General features: G+C 48.8%; 1 protein-coding gene across 2 annotated transcripts in view; it reads right to left on the reverse strand.

The window, feature by feature from the left end:
- The window catches only part of afap1l1a (actin filament associated protein 1-like 1a), a 31912-nt gene extending 9362 nt beyond the window's left edge, over positions 1-22550 (reverse strand). Inside the window, exons 1-10 of one of the 2 annotated variants that reach the window (XM_056600459.1) lie at positions 22342-22550; positions 5756-5881; positions 5048-5131; positions 4858-4946; positions 3238-3427; positions 2711-2806; positions 1869-2086; positions 1100-1279; positions 569-652; positions 116-188 (exon numbers count right to left, since the gene is read on the reverse strand). In XM_056600459.1, coding sequence (XP_056456434.1) covers positions 116-188; positions 569-652; positions 1100-1279; positions 1869-2086; positions 2711-2806; positions 3238-3427; positions 4858-4946; positions 5048-5131; positions 5756-5881; positions 22342-22360 — 1159 coding nt within the window. In that variant the 5' untranslated portion in view covers positions 22361-22550. Of the gene's footprint in view, positions 1-115; positions 189-568; positions 653-1099; positions 1280-1868; positions 2087-2710; positions 2807-3237; positions 3428-4857; positions 4947-5047; positions 5132-5755; positions 5882-10690; positions 10857-22341 lie in introns of those variants that run through there. The other variant, XM_056600458.1, reaches the window with a different exon arrangement.
- Between the last annotated feature and the right edge of the window lie 184 nt (positions 22551-22734).

The following is a 22734-nucleotide window of genomic DNA, read 5'->3' on the forward strand; positions in this document are numbered from 1 at the left end:
ATAGAAATGAGAACATAACTATATTTATTACTCTTATAACTGTTATTATATTTATTGTCACATGTGTTCTGGATGAGGGAGAAGTTCAAGAGGTCAAGAGAGTTCAGAGTCTTACCATTGTCTCGACTGTCCACTGTAGAGAACCCAACACTGTCGGAATCAGAGGTGTTCTTCTCAGCGGACAACCTCTGAAGCACACACACACACACACACACACGCACACGCACACGCACACGCACACGCACACGCACACACACACACACACACACACACACACACACACACACACACACGATCAATCAATCACTACAGATGCGTCATTCACATTGTTGTCCGTCGGACTGAGTGGCTGTCTGACTGACTTTAACGATGACTGATTGACTGACTGTAGGGCTGACTGACTTCAACTCACAAATAATGCGCGCATTGTTAATTAAAGGTAAACATAATTACAGCTGCGATAAGTCAACCTCTGCAATCGTTACCCACACGCAAGTAGCAAGTCTCCCACCCTGACTAAGTTTCACTGGCTGGGTGATGACAGGGGGGGACGGGAGCCTTTCATTACCTTGTCGAGCTCTGCCTTCCTCTTGATGATGGGGGACGAGGGCTCCTCTGCGCCGACCCCAGGCCCGCTCACCTCACTCACGACCTGCGGGAACCACACGCATGCTAGCTTCATTCTCCGAGAGCCACTTATGCTGTGTGTGTAAATGGGCTTTATAAATAAAACGTACTCATTTATTATGTGCTTACACAAGGCGCTCATCCATTTGTAACGCAAATGGATTGAGGGGATGTGACGCTAATGCACACACACACAACTAAACACACACACACACACACACACACGCACACACACAGACACACAGACACGCACGCACCAACACACACACACACACACACACACAGACACACAGACACACTCACGCACGCACGCACGCACGCATGCACGCACCAACACACACACACACACACACACACACACACACACACACACACACACACACACACACACACACACACACACACACACACACACACACACACACACACACACACGCACACACACACACACACACAGACGCACACAACTCACCCGGAGCCAGCGGTGGGCCTGCTCCTTGCTCTGCGCGGCCAGGACCAGGCCTTCCCCGTTGGGCAGGGTGAAGCGCAGCTCGTGCCTCTTGCGCTTGCTGTCCTTGGGGGCGTAGACCACGGTGCACATGGGCAGCAGCAGGTCCACGTAGGGGACCACGTCCTTGGAGCTCTTGTAGCACTGCAGGGGGCGGGGCACAGTTAAACCACAGGCTTAATGAAGGGCTGTGGAGCCTGGAAAGAGGCGTTCTGGATGAGGGGGGGGGGGGGGGCGGGCAAGGCTAACGGATCACGTTCAGAGGAAACGCTCCCAGGTGCCTAACCCTGATATCAGCCGCGTTGACACAACGGCAATGCACTTTTTTGTCGAGCGTTCTACCACAGTACCTGTGGTTTGCTTCGCATCCTCAGGAGAGAAGTTCACTCGTGTAGCAGCAGGTAACCCGTTTGGTCATGCCTGCTGGGATTTATCCGTGGCTTGGTTGGCGTAATCCCAAGAATAACACCATCCTTCTAACTGAAAGCGCGAACTTTATCTGACACTAGACCTCTAGAGAATCGAGTTGACCAGTACGAGTGTGGATGTGTTGTCGTGGTCTATTTGTGTTGTCTGTGAGTGAGTGTACGTGCGTGTGTGTGTGTGTGTACGTGCGTGTGCGTGTGCGTGTGTGTGTGTGTGTGTGTGCGTGCGTGTGCGTGCGCGTGCGCGTGTGCGTGTGTGCGTGTGTGTGTGTGTGTGTGTGTGCGTGTGTCACCGCCCCTCGGCCCACCTGCAGCCTGTTCTCCCGTATGACGGTGAGCTGTTTGGCCCACTGGCCGAAGCGCTTCTTGCGCAGCAGGAAGGCGCAGATGCGGCAGTCCCGGGCGGGGGGCATGGAGCTCTCGTCTGAGGGCCACTGGTGGGTGAGGGGCGGGGCCCCGGGCCCCCGGTCCTCCTCCTCCTCCTCGTAGGACTCATAGGAGCTGCTCAGCGGGTCCGAGTCGTTGTCTGCCGGGGCAACGGAAGGAAGGGGCGGGGATTGTGGTTCTTATTGTCTGTGGTGTACGTGTGTGTGTGTGTGTGTGTGTGTGTGTGTGTGTGTGTGTGTGTGTGTGTGTGTGTGTGTGTGTGTGTGTGTGTGTGTGTGTGTTCGTGTGTGTGTGTGTGTGTGTGTGTGTGTGTGTGTGTGTGTGTGTGTGTGTGTGTGTGTGTGTGTGTGTGTGACCCTGTGAAAAACATCTGGAATGGTTCTGTAGGTGTAAATTGTGTTTGTGTGTGTGCTCATGCACATGACTGTGTGCTTGTGTGTGTATCTGTGTGCGTGTTTACATTTGTTCAAGCTTCATGTGTGCATGTTTTTTGGGTGCGTTTGTGTGTGTGTTTTGAGAACGAGGATCCTCCATGACTACGTCCGTGCGTGTACGTGTGCGTAAGCCCTGCACAAACAGGTCTTCCAGGAACCCCCCCCCCCCCCCCCCACACACACTGTGCTATAACCTCGTTAACTTGTGGTCAGAGTGCTGTTAACTTGTGGTCAGAGTGCTGTTAACTTGTGGTCAGAGTGCTGTTAACTTGTGGTCAGAGTGCTGCTAACTTGTGGCCTGAGTGCTGTCGACTTGAGCGCTGACTCACAGGAGTTCTTGCGGCCCGGGGTCACACAGGATGGGGGGTAGTTGCTGTCGGCGTCCTCGTAGCCGTCCTCTATGGAGTTAGGAGGGCTGCAGCTGCCTGGAAATGTTGCAAGACAACAAAATGAACCCCTCATTAGTTCAAGTGAACCTTCTTCATTGATAAGTGAAAAACTGCTACAGAGCTCCTACGCTGTTTACATGAGTATAGAAACAAACAGACTTTGTTGCAGAATTATAGCAGGATTTGTTCATTTAGCAGACGCTATTATCCAAACCATAATTTTTTCAGATTTATAATAAATCGGGAGCAGGTGGAGGATAGTAGTAATACTCTAGCAGGCCTGGAGGCCTATAGGTAGAGGGTAGACTCAGAGGATGTAAATAGGAATCAATCCAATATGAATCTAGGATGCCTACAGGCCGACTACAGGGATGGGGATTGCAGACCCAGAACCGTTGGCATTGGGAGCCACCCTGCACCACGAGACCTTCAAACCCCCTCCCCGGGAGGCTGAAGGAGCCGCTGACCTCGGGTGACGATGTACTCTGGCGTGGCTCCGGGACTGAGGGGCAGCGCCACTTCGTAGTAATCCTCTGGAGGAGGCGTGGTCGGAAGGGGAGGAGCCGAGGGAGGAGCCAAAAGAAGAGGGGGAGCCGAGAGAGGAGGAGCCGAGCGAGGAGCCGCCGTCGGGCGTGGAGTTGTGGGGCTCGCGGCGCTCTAGAGAGAACAGGCAGGAGGATACGGACCGTCAACCTCATGCACTCTTTGTCTTGATGATTCCTCCATCGTTCCCCCCAAAGCAAACAACCCCCGGTAGAATAGAAGGCTGTGCAGATTGCGATAAACACGTCATGTGCGTCTCCAGGGGGGACTGCACAGGCCCACAGCGGCGGGAGTTATTCATGTAGCGTGGACGAGGTTTACGGCTCGGATCAGGGAGGGTGCTCGTTAAAACGGCAAGGGTCTTAATAAAAATTCTTGGACGGTGCACGACGTGACATGCACGTGTGCACAGTTCTCTCTCTCTCTCTCTCTCCCTCTCAAGCTCTCTCTCTCCTTTTTCTCCACTTCTCTCACTCTCCCTTTCTCCCCTTCTCTCTCTCTCTCCTTTCTCCCCTTCTCTCTCTCCTTTTTCCCCCATTCTCTCTCTTTTCTTTCTTCGTCCCTTCTCTCTCTCCATTTCTCCCTCTCTCTCTCCATTCCTCCCTCTCTCTCTCTCTCTCCATTTCTCTCTCTCTCTCCATTCCTCCCTCTCTCTCTCTCTCTCTCCATTTCTCCCTCTCTCTCTCCATTCCTCCCTCTCTCTCTCTCTCTCTCCATTCCTCCCCTTCTCTCTCTCCATTCCTCCCTCTCTCTCTCTCTCTCCATTTCTCCCTCTCTCTCTCTCCATTCCTCCCTCTCTCACTCTCTCTCTCTCTCTCTCTCCATTCCTCCCTCTCTCTCTCTCTCTCTCTCCATTTCTCCCTCTCTCTCTCCATTCCTCCCTCTCTCACTCTCTCTCCTGCCGTTTGGTTATTTTTCTTTCTCTCTCTCTTGCCACATCCGTTTGTTTCTTGGTTTCAAGCCCCACTCCTGGGCTGCGCTTTTAAACAGCAAAGCCTCCACTCTATTATTCATTCTCCACTGGGGGTTCGTGCACGGACGGGTGGGGAGGGGTGACAGGAAGACGGAGAGCGTCGTAACTCTAACCGTCCTGCGGTTGGACAGGTGGCCTTGACTCCCGGGCTGACGGTCAAACATACATCTGTATTATCTGTGCTATAACTCCTATCTGACGGAAACACAACCGTCTCATCCAAACAGTGCAGAGCGCAGCATCCATAATACTACAGATAACAAATGAAGGGTTACGTATAGCTGGAGGGGTACATCGATGGATAACACCAACAAAGCTGTGGAGATACAGGTTTGATTCTCCATCGTGTGAAGTCCTCCCACCAGTATTAACGGGGGTTTTCTCTTGGTATTCAGATGTCCCCCTTAACCTCCAAATACATGCCAATCAGGACGGATGAGTCCCTGCCATGGATGGATGGATGGTAGAATGGATGTATGGATAGACCGATAGATACATGGATAGAGGGATGGATGTAGAGAAGGATAGAGTGATGAATGAATGGGTGGATGGATGGATGGCTGTCACATGCCTGTTGTGGAGCGTCTGTCTCGTTGATTAGCGACTGCTGGTCTTGCTTGGTGTCCTCTGTTGCTTCTCTGAGATCCGCCAGGTCACAGTCTGCGGAGAAGAGGATAAAAACGCTTGAATCTCATTCTCATTCACGAGGGAGCGCGTATTTCACAGCGGATCAACCACAGCGCGTGCACACACACACTTACCAAACGTCTCGAAGAGGGACTCTACAAAGCTGGTGCCGTTCCCATACACCGGCATGTTCATGTATATGTAGTCTGTTCCCGTCACTGGAAGAAGACGAAAGAAATATGTAACTTGAACAAAGTTTGAAACACCATCGACAGTCTTTAACTCTGAGGCTTGGGGTACACCACTCAGTATTCTTCTCAGGGAGGCAGTGCTGCTCGTTCACAGCACCGGGTAAAAAGGTACCTTGGGTCCGTGTGTGTATGTGTTCACTTCCCTTTAGGATTTTATCTTTATACAGGCCCCAATGTAGCTGTGTTATATGCATGGTAAGAAATGACTTTAGTTAATGTTAGTCAGACTGCAAGGCCAGCCAGCCAACCAATCATTCAGTCTGTTAACCAGGCAACTAGACAGGACCATCAGTCGGCCAGCAAACAAGTCAGTCAGTCAGTCAGTCAGCCAAGCAGACTGGACCATCGTTCGGCTAGCGAACATATCAGTCATGTCAGTCAGTTAGTTAGTCATTCAGTCGGCAGTCAGTCAGTCAGTCAGTGAGTCAGTCATTCATTCAGTCGGCAGTCAGTCAGTCAGGCAGTCAGTCAGTCAGTCAGTCAGTCAGTCAGTCAGTCAGTCAGTCAGTCAGTCAGTCAGTCAGTCAGTCAGTCAGTCATTCAGTCGGCAGTCAGTCAGTCAGTCAGTCAGTCAGTCAGTCAGCTGCTGACCTGCCGGGCTGATCTGCTGCAGCAGCTTGCGGACGGAGCTCTTCTTCTCCTGGGTGGAGGCGCTGAGCGTCTCCTGGTCCAGCAGCTTCAGCAGGGCGGACAGCTCGCTCACCAGCACCTCCATCGCTAAACCCACAGGGAGGGGGGGAGGTTAAAGGTCAGAGAGGGAAGGTCAGTGCGTTAGGGTACGGGTCACAGTCGACCCGGCCTACTTTAAACAAACACCAGATGAGTATCAAAACGTCTCCTTTTCAAGCGCTCCCCGGATCTGACTTTCAGTGCCCGTGTCACAAAATTTCACAGCATGTCAGCATCCTCCAGCCCCCCTAACAACACCCCCCTCTCTAATAACCAGACTAAACACGACCAGGGAGGTCATTTCCAAAGGCCACACTTACACCAAACGGCTTTACTGATTAGAAATGACCGTGCTAGGTTAGCGGTTCTAAACAAGCGTCTAACTCACCAAATGTTTTGTCTTTAGGCGGGAACCTAACATGCCAATCAACATAATAAGCTCTTCTGGAGCGGTTCAATTCTCCTCATGAACCAAGTCCACACTGCTCGCATGGTAACTCGCTCAACGTTCGAATCAACTGGCACCTACGATACTTTTAAAAGCCAAGAGCTTTCTATCATAATCCCTAGTGTTGTATTGAGGGTTATGGGTTAAACACAACACTACTGATTTTGGCAGGAAAAAAGGGGAGTCTAGGACCACATGCAGGACGTACGATGTAGGCCAAAACACACACTGTAGCGGTCGCAGGATGATTCACACGAAGGAGGACCTCTTTATCGGCCAACACATGTTGCAGCGCAGACTACAACTCACTAAGGCTCCGTAAAACCACGCAAGACACACACTTTTGTGTGAAGGGATATAGGGGTTGACGTATGGAGGGGAAGGATGCGAGACGCGGTCATAGGGACACTCACTGACCTGCGAGTAACTCAAATAAACGTGTGGCGCTCCCAGAGCGGGAGTACAACATGGAGCATGAGACAGGTCTGGGACCTGCCTGGGAGGACGGGCTGTTATATTGGTGTTTGTGTGAGTAAAAGGGTGTGTATGTGTGGGAGCTTCATGTGTGCACGCATGTATAAACACTGGGGGGGGGGTTAGAGTGGGAGGTATGTGTGTGTGTGTGTGTGTGTGTGTGTGTGTGTGTGTGTGTGTGTGTGTGTGTGTGTGTGTGTGTGTGTGTGTGTGTGTGTGTGTGTGTGTGTGTGTGTGTGTGTGTGTGTGTGTGTGTGTGTGTGTGTGTGTGTGTGTGGTATTTTCATTATTTGAGTGCAGGGCGTAAGTAACCTGATTGAGTAACTAGCTTTTCCCACAAACCAAAACACCATCGTGTCTAATCGTTCTTGACTCTGTCACGTCGTTTATTTTCTCTTTTGCTTTTTGTTCTTGCTGCAATCCCCCCCTTTCCCTTCCATACTTCCATCCTGCAATTTATTTCTTCAAAAAAAGAATAATATAAAAAAATAAAAATTCAAGATGCTCTTTCATTCTTTCTTCCTAGAAATCGTATCTTTCGATTTAGAAAAGCCTTTTTGTCCTTATTTCAATCTTTCTAGAGTTCCGTTCCCTCCTTTTTGTCTGATAACTGAGTCACCATCGGCACACTTGTCCTCCCTCACCCCTCCCTCCCTCGCCCCTCCCCCCCTCTCCCCCCCCCGCCCCCCCACTCTACTGTCCCATGGTCACAGCCCAGCCCCATTAGACCTGCTCAACCATGACTGCTTCAGAGGTCAGCCACAGGACGGACCCCTGGCCGGAGGTGGGGAGGATGCACATTACACATACACACACACACACAAACACACACACACACACACACCTGAATGCAAAGGGCACTCAAAGGCTCAAATGCAACGTTTACCTTTTGACACGCATCACCAAAGCGGTTCTTTGTTGTGTGTGTGTGTGTGTGTGTGTGTGTGTGTGTGTGTGTGTGTGTGTGTGTGTGTGTGTGTGTGTGTGTGTGTGTGTGTGTGTGTGTGTGTGTGTGTGTGTGTGTGTGCGTGCGTCTGTGTGTGTGTGTGTGTGTGTGTGTGTGTGTGTGTGTGTGTGTGTGTGTGTGTGTGTGTGTGTGTGTGTGTGTGTGTGTGTGTGTGTGTGTGTGTGTGTGTGGTTAAATAAGGTCCCCTTTGTATCTGTGCATTGTTGGCCAGTGGTATATGAGAGTAATCTCGTGTTTAACTTCTACTGACAGGCAAGCATTCCTGATAAGCTACACAGTGGATGTATCTGGTACTCCTTAAATATGTAAAAGGGCGTGCTGCTCTCTTACCCTGGAGATAGAGAGAGAGAAAAGAGAGAGCTAGAGAGAGAGAGAGAGAGAGAGAGAGAGAGAGAGAGAGAGAGAGAGAGAGAGAGAGAGAGAGAGAGAGAGAGAGAGCAGTGCTTCCCCCCCCCCCCTGTCTTTAGAGAAAAAGACAGAGATAAAACTAAAACGAGAAGGACACCTTCTCGAAAAAAGAGAATGAAAGCCAGACAGAAATAAACAAAAAACAGAAGAAAAAAACAGAGAGAAAGTGCAATTCACACAAAGATCTGCTTCCACTCCCTGAGACATACTTTCCTGAGGTGGGTCTTCCTCTGAGCGTTTACAATGCCCCGCAGAGAAACACCAATTTGGCAGCGGCCGCGGCGGTTGCACCTAGGCGCACGGTGCTCAGCGTGCATCCAGCCCCTTCCACCCTTTAACGGCCGAGACTTCCTCCCATTGTAATGGAAGCAGCATGCTCGTTCGCACCGAGCCCGCTGGCAGCAAGGACACGGATCCAAGCAGCGGAGCCCCGTCAGGACTGTTTATTACGTCCCCGGTTCACATCACAGAGGCAGGCTAGGAGAGAGGGGGGTGGGGAGGATGTGTTGGCCGGGGTCCACCACTGCTGGAACTCGGGGCCAGGCACTCCAGCTGTTTCAGACTCAGAGCCGGGTTTCCCCCCATGAAGTCTGGAGGGTGCAGCCAGGAGGCCGTCATCGACAGCGTGAGACGCTTAGACTGAGGATAGGTGAAGCACCACAGCTCCAGTCCAGACGGAGAGCCCAGTGGCAGGGGGAAGGGGAATGGAGAGGCAGAGGAGCGGGCGGAGGCCTGGGAACAAAGACCATGCTGCAGCACTTTCCATGGGCCTCCATTCCATCTGACGATGAGGATTGTTGGGGGTGTCCCCCCTGGTTGTGTGTGCCAGCTTGACAACGGAGGATATATGAGGGGCCCGATGTATGCAATCTACCTGTAGGCAACCTTGAGCAAGATTGAACCTTGAGGGCAATTGGATTGGATTAAATCCAAAGGGATTGAATCGAATCCCTTTGGATTAAAGTGTCAGTCAAATGACTCTAGTCCAAATAGTGTGCCCACACAACTTCCTCTTAAATCCCATCGTCAGGAGTACTGAGCCACATAATGAAGTCCATACGGCCACAGCCAAACCGCGACCGGCTTCCCACGCACTGACAACACAAGAACCCTCAATCTCTCAAATCTCCTGGGATCTTCCTTTTGAAAGTTACCAAACTAAGGACTGCGTGCATGTGTGTGTGTGTAAGATGTAGATGTTTCAAGCAAGATAAACCACATTTTAAGCTGTGTAGCCGTACGGCTCTGAGGGATTTTCCCGCGTTTACACACGCGCTCACCCCCACACGCACACAAAAAACAAGAAACTCAAAGTAGACATCCAAAGCTTGAATCATTTGGAGGATCACACCGAACAATATAAGTACCCTCGTTGGAGAACCTAATCAAAAGGCTCTTCCTAATCAGAGAGGGGGAGATGAGAAGACCTTAAGACATAAACAAGATGGAGACCGGGAGATTCCCCTGAAGAGAGCAGGTGCCACCGCATCAACGCCACGGGGTAGATGGACTGTCTCAACTGTCTCACACTTGTTTGACAATCCCTGAAAAACTCTTAGGAGACTTTATTTGCTTTGGTTTAAAGAGTCTGTGCGTGTGTGCGTGCGCGCGTGCGTGCGTGCGTGCGTGCGTGCGTGCGTGCGTGCGTGCGTGCGTGCGTGCGTGCGTGCGTACGTGCGTGCAGCGTGCGTGCGTGCGTGTGTGTTATAGTGTTGGGGGTATGTGTGTGCCAATGGAGGAGTTTGTTTAACTTTGGCCCATGAAAAACTTTTTACCTACTCTGCATTTTGAGGGCTCTCTGAGAGAGAGAGAGAGAAAGAGATACTTAACAGAAGAGAGAGAGAGAGAGAAGGAGGGGGGGGGGGCGGGGAGAGATCAAGAGACTTAACAGAGGAGAGAGGGAGGGAGAGAGAGAGAGAGAGAGAGAGAGAGAGAGAGAGAGAGAGAGAGAGAGCCATGTCAGCCCACTGGGCACCTGTGCTAACATGCCTTGTGATCGCTGGTAGGAACAACCTAGTGACCTCAATAAGGTGGAGGAGAGGAGGATTTCCACTCTGTACCTTCACGCCTTCAGCTCCCTAAGTGCTGACTGCACACTTTACCTTCCCGTCCAATGAATCTACATATATAAACAAACGACCACAACCACCACAACCACAAAACCAACTTCTCTATTTTTATTTATCGGTTCACAGCTCCCGGATCCCACATCGGCCCCCACACAGAAGGTTATCAGATTGCAATGCCCCTGTTTGGCTGCTACTTCCAACCTACAACCACTACCATACTTCAAGAACCACACATGAGGCTTTGGTAAACACAGAATGCCACTTGATACAAAACAGCCACAGACGCAAAAGTAAACATGGAGCAGCTCTCTGCCAATTTGTCTCCTTCAAAAAAAACCTTCACCAAACCTTTCAGCGCTGCGTCTCCCGGCACACATTGACGTACCTTAAGACTGCATTTACATGTTTTAAGACATGAATAAACGAACAACTGCTGGGATGACACCAGCGGTCGGTAAATAGAGCATTAACTTCTCCTTTTTGGCACTCACCCTCTGGAGCAGTGGATGATAGTCCGACCATAGTCTAGCGCTGGAGAGAGAGAGAGAGAGAGAGGAGCCCGCCGGGTCATGCATGCACCTCACAGCAGAGGTAGTCCAGCCAACAGACCCTGAGAGCCGCCCCGTCCCACCGTGCCTTTGTGTTGGGGAGGTGAGCTTTGCTCTGTCTGCTGTTTCTCTGGGGAAGGGAGGGAGGAATGGGGGAAGGGAGGGAGGGAGGGAGGGAGGGAGGGAGGGAGGGAGGTAAGGTGGGTGCTTCACTCCCTCCCCCCTTTTCTGATCTGTTATCTTTCTATACATCCCCGCCTGTTTGACTTTTTTCTCTCTCTCTCTCTCTCTCTCTCTCTCTCTCTCTCTCTCTCTCTCTCTCTCTCTCTCTCTCTCTCTCTCTCTCTCTCTCTCTCTCTCTCTCTCTCTCTCAACTTTTCTTTCTCTCTTTCTCCAAAACATTTATCTTTCTCTCTTTCTATATCTCATTCGTTCTGGCCTTCTCCCTCTCTCTGTCAGTGGGGGATGGCCTTCTGTTTGTGTGTGTGTGTGTGTGTGTGTGTGTGTGTGTGTGTGTGTGTGTGTGTGTGTGTGTGTGTGTGTGTGTGTGTGTGTGTGTGTGTGTGTGTGTGTGTGTGTGTGTGTGTGTGTGTGTGTGTGTGCCCCCTCCCCACTAAAGGCCCCCCACTCCTTTAATCCTAAAGATCGTGTAGCACCTGGGAATGGCTATACTGTGTAAACACACACACACACACACACACACACACACACACACACACACACACACACACACACACACACACACACACACACACACACACACACACTGTGTGTAACTGTAATAGGTAACTCACATTCTTTGCCTCTGTGGTCCCTACCTGGTTATAAATGTTTAACTTTGTCTGTGGAGTTGGATGATGCTTTGTATGAAAAACCAATATTGCCCAAGTCTGACCTCATTCAATAACTTAGTAGAGTAGATAACTGTGCATGTGTTGTGAGTGAGTTAGTGCGTGGTTGAGTGTTTGTGTGTGTGTGTGTGTGTGTGTGTGTGTGACACGTGTGTGTGTGTACGTGTTTGTGTGGCACGTGTGTGTGTGTGTGTGTATATGTGTGTGTGCAATGCGTGAGAAACATATACATGTGTGTGTGTGTGTGTTTTTATGAATGTGTGTGTGTGTGTGTGTGTGTGTGTGTGTGTGTGTGTGTGTGTGTGTGTGTGTGTGTGTGTGTGTGTGTGTGTGTGTGTGTCTGTGTGTGTGTGTGTGTGTGTGTGTTTTTATGAATGTGTGTGTGTGTGTGTGTGTGTGTGTGTGTGTAAGTCCCTGTCTGTGTGTGTGTATGTGCGTGTGAGTTTGTGTGTGTGCAGAGGTAAGGCAGAGTGTGGGGGCATGTTGAACACTGAGTGGGGGGGGGGGGGGGGGGGGGGGGCGTGGAGGGAACAAGTTGAGACAGTTCCCCCGCACGTGGATCCCTAGCCCGGGGCTGTGCACCCCACAGGCCCTCCACACAAGGCAACATGTTGCATCCAGTCTGACCCCCCCCCCCTTCTCTCCCTCTCCCCCCCCCCCCCCCCTCCCCCCTCTCTCCCTCTCCCCCCCCCCCTCCCCCCTCTCTCCCTCTCCCAGTCATCACACATCACAAACAAAGAGCACACAATTGCTTCATCGGTGAATCATCCAGATACCGAGAAACTATATCTTAATGATGTGTTTTTCATTATTTTCCCCTGCTGGTTGCTTGTTAGTAAGTACGCCAATCAAACACAAGGGTTAGCCTGATTACAGCTGAATTCTTTTGAACTTCCGTGTAGCACAGCCGGAGCTGGGTTACAGCCGGGGGCAGGCTTAAAGCTAGGGGAGGGAATTTAGAGACGCACGCCAGAGAAAGATAGAAAAAACAACCCGACTCTTCCTTAAGGCCTCTCTGCAAAGACTCTCGCAATAAAGATGTGATTAGCTCGCTAGCTTTAGCAATTGGTTTACCTAGCCTTGTGGAGATGTACAATGAATGCATGGGCATAGAGCGCATAGGTAGCTGGGAAGGTAGATTGACAGACAGGTAAGCCATCTAATAATTTCACTTTTGGCAGAAAATTTGACCTATTGATGCTCAAAATTGACCAAAAATCCTAAAATAAATGAATTGCCTACCCTACCTTTAAAAACCAAATAACAGACAATGCATACCCAGAAAGACAAAGATTATGAACAATATTGCACAATAGTTTCCAAAAACTGTTGGAACACTAAGAGGCCATAAGAGGTATATGACATATTCAATGCTACCATTCTCATTACTGGTGGTACTGCAACATCCTCATAACATTCACCCAGTCCAGCGGAATGTTCTCTCACTAACCAAGACACAGAGGAGAGAAACAGAGACTTCTGAATGATTCAACAAAAGAGATCCCTATCGCGGGTTTCTCTTTCAAGCCACAACCGGTGGCTTGGAGGTCTACCTCTCTTCCTTATTGCTCTTGGACGGCAGAGGCCGCTGCTCAACCTGAACAGACATTGAGAGGCAAGAGGGGCTAAAGAAACAAATGTATCCAGACCATGTGTCAAGACGAAATCTGTTCCCTTGACCTGTGCTGTTCACTGCAGTCGCTCTGTCCCTCTGTCTGTCTCTGTCTCGCCCTCATCAAATTATTGCTGTACACGCCGAAGGAATATACCACAATTGCACAAGCCATGGGTGATGTGTGGCCTTGACGCATCACAACGTGAATGTTATCGCCGATCCAAAACCGCAACATCGGAATATCCCAAAACTGTAGTTCAGCTGAATCATCAAAGGAAGAAAACCTGAGATTTGTCAGAAAACATGAAACCCAAATAGAATCAGATTACATCTATACCAGTTGGTAAATGCATGCCAGAGGCAAGAGACATGTCGGGGACTTGTCGGAAAGCATGAACATTTTCTCAAAAGAGATCTATTATCATTGGCAAACGCAGCGCCGTGGTCTAAAATATCCTATAGACAATAGGAACGTTTGGGTCGGTTTTCCCGTCGGGTTCTGAGTGCATTCCAGTTTGTATTTAGTGTTTGTTTTGGTGTGTAATTGTGCCAACCTGAGGTAAACCAGATGACCGTGAAAGCAGATGTACTTGTGGTTTCTCACACAGTGAGGCAACGGCAGAAACAATGCATGCCCCTTAGCAGCACCCTGTGCCCTATCATGATTCAATTACCCTCCCTGAAGCCTCAGATTCCAGGCATTTCCAGAGTGGTGACTCTCTCTCTCTGTCTCTCTCACCCTCTCCCGCTATGTCTGGGCATTCAATAGCTGGGTGCTCGCTGGAGCCATCAAACTGTAAATATTGACTGGTAGGTAAGCTGATAAAAACACAGGGGATTAGTGACTCAACTCCTCCGCCACTCTATTCTGCTATTGACAAGAAAATGTAGACCATTAGTAAAAAGTCACAGCGATCGGCTGCCGTTTCGTCATTTTCACATTTGAGCTGTTGAAAGGCAGTTTGCAGATTCAAGCTCAGATTCTGGATTCTGGATTCTGCAGACAATGTCCCGGCCTACAGAATGCTTTTCCTTTCCTGCAAAGTGAATGGCCAGGCCAACTGCAGGGGGATGCCCCTCTCGCTCCCCCCTTATGAAGATGGACTTCCTGTCTTGGCCGAATGACATCACATATCACCTCCGGCCTTCTGTATCCTCTTCCTGTCAGCGAACCCTTTCCACCCTGCCGCTCCACTCTCTCTAGAGCGACCCCGTTACAGCTATATACGTTTTGTACAATAGGGGGGGGGATTGAATTGGTCACTGTGCAACGGAGTGTATTGTTGGATGAATGCAACACAATAAGGAAGGACTAGGGACTGAGTAAAGCGATGGCCTTTGCTCAGCCAAGGTCATTGTATTTGAGGCCATGGCAGTCAAAGACCTTGAATACACCGACCTCAGAACTACGATACTATGTTGTTTCCGACGAGGCTGTAGCCTTATACCCTCCCCGTCTACAACCAGTCCACACGGACCACCGCCGGGGTTGACTTAAGATGCACGTGACGTCCAATAAACACGTTTGTTTGTTCAGCAGAAGCAAAACAAAAACAACGGAGAAAAGGAAGCAGCTCATTGACTTTGACCTCCTCCTTCGTGTTTGTTCACCGAGAACGAGGTCACAGGAAAAGTGTGTTTCCTTTTTTGTCGCACAACTACCGAGTCCGCGTCTCACTTCAAACCCACCGGTCGATTGATACGGACCAACATATAAATCACCTTATGCTGTGTTGTTCCTGCTTCCAGGGCCATAGCCACCCTCCAGGATCAATGACCACGGTAGACCGCCCTCGTGTTCCCCGGATGCAGCCCCTGGCTACATCAGTGCACTGCTAATATCCTGAATGACCCTAACAAGGAGGTCCACCGGTTTAAAGCACTCCAGGGCGAGGTCATCAGGGCCTGCTAAATGGTTTTCATACTGACTTGGATGGTAAGGGGTTGGGAGAGAGAAATTGAAGTTGAGTTCCAACTCCAGCTCACCTGTTTTAAGAATAAAGGCTGTCTTTGAAGTCAGGGCCACAGAGCGAGGAGGATTTGCAACAGGCTTTGATGTTCACAATTGACTGAGCATGTGCATGTGGTCACGCACATGCACAGACCCACCCACCCACCCCACACAAACAGAGTCACACACACACACACACACACACACACACACACACACACACACACACACACACACACACACACACACACACACACACACACACACACACACACACACACACACACACACACACACACACACACACACACACACACACACACACACACACAGAAGCTCCCCCTCACCTCGAACCCTCCCTCCAGATAACCATAACTACAGGGCTTCGATGCACTTCAATGATTGGCTTCTCTCACTTGTAGGAGGCAGTGGTGATAACATTGCTGCAAAGGCCCATCATCAAGGTTCTTTTCTCCCTATTGGGACAGGACCCTCTGCATGTCTGAACCCAGGCTGCCGAGTCTTCCTCCAAAAGCTGGTGAGATCATTCGATCTAGGCCCTGCTCTAATGAATGTTATCGTGTCGAACCGAATAAACATTCATTCATTCATGTCTCGACACAGCCATTTTGATTGGAGGGCAACGACGTACTCAATAGGCGGGTGGAAACAGAGTTTGAAAAAAGGAAATACACAAAACGTGTTTTTGTGTTGTGTCATTACTCACTAAAATGAACGTACGCAAACGCAATGATGCATGATCTCAAGTCGGATTCTTCAAACCCTACTCCCTGCCACTGATGCTTTGCCCTGGCTTCAACACCGGGTTACCATGGCAGCATGCCATTGTTTATCATATCATCAAAATAATACAGCCCCAGCCTCACATGCAGCTGTCAGCTCCCATGATTCATGGGTACAGGGGGCAGAGTTCAGCGCTGGTTCTTAGAAGCGGACCCTAAGCAGAGTGTAGATATCAGTCTTGTCTTGTGTGGATGAACGTCTGTCTTCTCCATGTCCTTCATGTCCCGCTAGGCCAGAGAGAGAGCGGCTTCACTGAGCCTGGTGCCGGACAAAGGTACCATACAGCTCCGGCCGCCGTTGTTCGCTCTGCTTCTGCCCCAAGTCCTATGAGATCACCACCCTGCTATGCTTCCCTCACAGGGACGGAGAAAGAGATGCTATTCTGCAATCCGACACACACAGTTTCACTGGTCCAGCCCAGACAAAAGGCACACACACACACACACACACACACACACACACACACACACAGAAAATGTGTGCAAAGAAACACACACACACACACACACACACACACACACACACACACACACACACACACACACACACACACACACACACACACACACACACACACACACACACACAGACACAGACACAGATAGACACACACACACGCACTCTGTCTCGCTCTCTCTCTTGAAAGGGAAAAAGGGGCTGCATTGTCCGTGAATGCAGAGTCCCATTTTTCCGATTAATGTTACATTTGCAGAGAGCACCATACAGACTTGCAGACCGTTTGACACAATGTACAGTTCTTATCATTTTAACGTTTCATCAAGGGTGATGCAGCATTGCTAAACGAGTGACCGATAACACATGTCTCCTTTTCTAAGTGTTTCATGTTAACATTACGATGTTCATTTGTTATGGACGCGTAAAGCCTGAGCGACGTGAAAGGGAGGACACATTGACTTACCAACTGAACAGCGTAGAGCTACGACCTTTTGCGAATGCAATGAACTCAACAGCATGTTTACTGGCTGCTTTGGGCGGTTTACCACGGCATACTGTTAATGGTGATTTACTCTCAACTCTGTCCATCGCTGTCTGCTGTTAGAGTGATGCAGACCATCTGTACACACACACACACACACACACACACACACACACACACACACACACACACACACACACACACACACACACACACACACACACACACACACACACACACACACACACACACACACACACACACAGATACAGGCCTGGAAAGAATAATATTGCCTTGAATGGTTAATCCAATGCTAGGAGGGGGATTTTAGTTTCTATTGTAGTGTTTTCCGAGTGGGACATCGATGCACCACCTTCTTCCCACGGTTAGGTCACGGTGATTGACTTTTAATGACGCGATGATGCATGCAGACGTTACAGTTTTGGATGCTCAGGAAGGACCACTTTGTTTTACGGTCAGTCAATCGTTGGGAAAAAAATCACATAATGAGGAGGTGCATGAGGAGGAAATTAACCAAGAACCAGGACCGCAGTCACAGAAGTTACAGTAGGACCATGGAGCAGACCAGAGCCGATAGCACTGATGCAAACTTGGAACAATGACAAACCAAATGGGCCAAAGATAACAGTACTATCATACTATCATCAACATACTATATAGTTCAAGAGCACGATGAAACACCCTCAAAACATCATTTTTATACCGCGCTTAATTTCATCTTATGCCAACCGACATTGTTGAGTACCGCGTCAAGCAATGTTACGATGCAATAACTTATTTTATGTTAATCAAATGACAGAAAGAACAAATCACTCCCAAATGTCTTTCAAAAAGGCATTTTTAAAAAAGGAAACATAATCATCCAAACAAAATGTAAGTTCTGGAGAAGCAGATCAGTAAGACATACATCTTTGTGTGTCTTAATTTAGTTTTTTTTTACTCTTGATAATATTTCGGCGCCACTTGCAACTGCCGTGCAGTCAGTATGTACAGCTCATAAATCACATCTCATGGACTCATAACGTTATACATCCAAATTACTGGTTCGATAACTCCTGTCCCAACAAGCAATCCAACGTACACCAAGTTACACATAAATCTGTCACCATTCCACATGCACACACACACACACACACACACACACACACACACACACACACACACACACACACACACACACACACACACACACACACACACACACACACACACACACACACACACACACACACACACACACACACACACACACACACACACACACACCACAGCATTCCTTTATCTCCACCCCGAGGTAGAGAGGCCTAATACAGCAAATTAATTATGCTAAATGCAAATTAAATAAAGCACAGTGTGAATGGTTAAACAGGAACAAAGCCTCAAGCCTTTTTGCGTCAAGTATGAAATGTGTGTCCTGACAATATGCACTGGTTTGTTTTTCTCAAATTCCTCTGCTGCTCTCTGGCCATCACTGTCTGGAAGCCCTGTCCCAGCTGCTCCCAGACGGCCTGGTCCCCTAGCCCTTTGTTATCACCCGTACATCTCAAAACACCCTAATAGCGAAGCCCCCGGGGGGATCTCAGGGAGAACGGTTCACAGTGATGTGATTGTATGATTGGTCATGCCTCGCGGGAGTTCTTGTTCCCCTGTTATGCAGAGTCAGTCTTTTCATACCTGTGTATAAAGAATACGATTCAGTCTGTCGTTTTGCAGAATGGTCCAGTTAATCTCACTTATTGGCATGTAGTGGATGTTTAAACATTATGCGCCAAGTACAACGCAGACTCACCAACACACAAAGCGAGCTGTGATACCTCATCAATCTCAGTTCCATTCACCGGTGTCTGTACAAACCTCAACCAAAGTGTGGTGGGTATGTATTAAAATGTAAATTGATTTGGCCGTTTGCAAGCTCTATACCTTTGTCTACAACGTTTGGTTATCCTGTTGCTGGTAATACAACTAAAATAAGACCACATTTCTATTCATACATTCTGCTTTGAGTCGGTGGAGGAGAAGAAAGCCTATAGGTGGAGCAACTAAACATACTCATTAAAGAGCTTCTGGCAGTCCACAGCAACCCACACACACACACACACACACACACACACACACACACTCACACACACACACACACACACACACACACACACACACACACACACACACACACACACACACACACACACACACACACACACACACACTACAACCCAATCAAATGTAATTTTGCATGAATTTAACTGCACAGATGTGGCACAAATGCACACACATACACACACACAAACACATACACACGCACACACACATTCACGCACACACACACACACACACACACACACACACACACACACACACACACACACACACACACACACACACACACAGACACACACAGACACACACACACAAACACACTAACAAACACTCACAAACACACAAACACACAAAGACACAAACATACACACACACACACACACACACACACACACACAGACACAGTGGAATGTGAGGTATTCTAAGCTATCCTATCACAGAGAGGGTACCGTTTATGTTTATTCAGTAACTTGTACCAGCATGACCAAAGTGTGTGTGTGTGTGTGTGTTGTTCATGGATTGCTGTGCTGTGAGGAACCCATAATAGGCCTATCTTGTATGCCACGTTTATACATAGGCTGTATGACAAGCAGACACAGGAAATACATGATTCATCACAGTCAGTATGGGACAATCCCTGCACTGTAATGCTCATCTGAGGGGAAAACCTCTCCCCTCTCCCGCCCACTATGGCTTTGGCAGTTACAATTCGCACATCCGTGCGCTCCAATGGGAAACCAATAGGCAAAGAATAGGAGCAATCTGCAGCACTGTGGCAAGCCTAGACACACAATGTCCAATCATATGGAATGTATTACCCAAAAAATAGATATTGTATTAATGCGTGTTATTATATTATAACCCAGCGTATAAATTATGGTCGGCTTCTCAATGCTCCTACACATTTACGGATGCAGATTTAACCAACACGACACACAGTGAATACCGATATATGCAATTAAGGTGCAGGTTGGTGTTTGGCAACTGGCTCTAGGGATAGCATGCCTACAGAAAGCCTGCGGACACATAGGGCTCTAACCTAATACCGCTGCCACTGCAATTCCTCGCATTGCCCAGTACAGCACCTTTATTGCATTCAAAGGAAACAACAAGCGACAACCTTCTGCTTTTGCTGTTTTTTTGTTCCCAAGACTGAGATGGCCACAGACACAACAACAATAAACTTTTCAGCATCCCAACGAGGACAAAGGGCACCCAAATAACCTGAAAACGAACCCCAAAAAAAAAGTGATTATACGACAGCAAATCAGGGGGCTCAAAATATAGATACAAGAGGAGCCAAGACGCTCACCCCGGGGAGGAAAGTCAGCCGTCGATGGCCGCTTGCTCAAACCAAAAGCTAGCAACAAGAAGATTGCGCCAAACAAAACTTTCTGTGGTGTGTGTGTCAGTGTGTGTATGTGTGCGTGAGTTGTTGGGGAGTGGGCGGGAGGGAGTGCAGGGCTTAGAAGAAGGGAACGGGAGAGGAAGTTATCCCTCAACGAGCGACGCAGAGCTACAGATAGTTCCAGACCTCTCGTCGAGTGGGGAAACATCCCGTTCAACACACTTCCTGAGAGAGCTGTTCTCTGACACGTGTAGGATGTCACACACGCATACAATTACTCAAGCACACGGACACACACACACACACACACACACACACACACACACACACACACACACACACACACACACACGCACACACGCACACACGCACACACACACACACATTGGAGGAAAATAGGTTTGGAAAACAGAATGCATACATCTACTGTGGGACCCCCTTAAAACCAATAGTGACCCCCTGGAAACGGCAAATAATGCCATGTGTTTCAACCATTCACACTAACACACAACGACAGTGCTTGAATGCAAGCCAAACAAACAAACAAACAAGCAAGCAAATAATCTTGACACCTTGACGCTGGCCCATAGTAGTCAGCAGTAGTATCCCTGAAAACCCTTTCCCTTTCCAACTGAACGGCAATACCTCCAGATGTCCTGCTCCTCTTTTTTTTCCAGAGCAAGAGAGTGAAGGGGCAAACATCATCATGATCATCATCAGCAGGTCATAAAGGCAGTGTATCCGTTTCCCCTCCTCACCTCAAGTCATTCTAGTCTTAAACAGTAAAATACTGTCCATAAACCTTGGCCTCCAAATCGCTTTCATGTGTGTACCTGCCCGCCGGGCTGTCAGCGGGGGCAGTGGAACAGATTTTATAGCTCTTCTAAAAACACACCATGACGTAGGCTATGGCAACCGCTACGATTTTGACAGTCGGATTTGAGACTATCTTCGCATGCTGTCACTCCATTGTGTTTAGTCAGTTGGACTTTAACTTTCTCCGTCGCATACTTAATTTCATCCTCCAATTCACCTAAAACCCGAGTTCATGTTCTTCCCATGAGGTCACTTTGTCTGTCTGGTAGAGTGAAGCTTTGTTTTATGAGCAACCCCCTCCCCAGCCCAGCCCACCCATCCCTAACACGGAGGTAAATCAGCACAGATGTTTAACAAAATAACCAACTGCCGGTGGTACTCTGGTATAAAACAACAATTACCGGCTTCAGTGCTGTGAACTGATTTAATCCCGTCTCAATTGCTGTGTATTTTCCTTGACTAGGGATAAGTGAGATTCACTTCCAGGAATAACAATCGAACTATGCGTCAACATTTCGTTTTCTGCGTCTCAGACGCCACACGGGAGGACCTGAAGATCTGTCCCAGGACCAAGTTGAATATTCTCTCAAGTTGAGAAATGAGAACATGTTGAAAACAGGAAAGTAAAAAAAAGAAAAAAGATGTAGGCCTACGCCCTATAATTCATATTCTGCTATATCATCCGGGATGAAGACATGGCAGAATGCAGGACATGTGAGGAGAGGGTGGGGTCGGTGCGATGGTTCTGATATTGCAGATGCATCTGTGATGGAAAAAAATCACCGTGGCTCAAAATTGTGGTGGTTGCGATATTTCCCATTACAAACAGCCATAAAGCTCCTACAGGAGGTAGGCCTACAGCTGTGTGGTCGAGGGGCAGGGGGCTGAAGTGGGTATGCACGGAGTTGCGGAGGGTGCAGGGAGTTGCGGAGGTTGCAGGCAGCTGCAGAGAGGGTGCAGCAGTCGGTGCGCAGGGTTCAATTAGACGCATTAAAAAATAATTTCGAAAGTTCCAAAAGTTCATGTTCTGTAGCTTTAATGATGATAAAAGAGAGAGAAAAAAAAAAGCAAGCGTTGTTGAACTATACTCTCGTAACTATATCATTAATCACAATGAACACGATAACATATTTAGCAACAACAATATAACTTACATTTCTTGCCCTTGTCCATTTAACTGGTTTGCGGTGTCGAAGCAGCAGTGATTGGAATTCGGTTAATTCTGGAACTGGAACACATAACCACCTGGCATGGCCTATATGGGCATGCCCACAAAGCAGGCAGAAGTCGCAATGCTGCCCTTAACTATCCCACTTGGCTGACAGGCGTAGCATTGGATCTGAAATTGTAGACACTGTCCTCGACTCCCGGGTCCTAGAGTGTGTGAGCGTCAGAGTGTTTGTGTGTGTGTGTGTGTGTGTGTGTGTGTGTGTGTGTGTGTGTGTTTGGAGCACAGCCTACACGCTCAATCACACGAGTTGTGCAGTGTACACGCATTCTTAAACGCTGCTCGCGACTAGATGAAGAAGGCACCATCCAAAGGATTA

Source organism: Gadus chalcogrammus, chromosome 10, assembly GCF_026213295.1.
Source record: "Gadus chalcogrammus isolate NIFS_2021 chromosome 10, NIFS_Gcha_1.0, whole genome shotgun sequence".
Classification (NCBI taxonomy): domain Eukaryota; kingdom Metazoa; phylum Chordata; class Actinopteri; order Gadiformes; family Gadidae; genus Gadus; species Gadus chalcogrammus.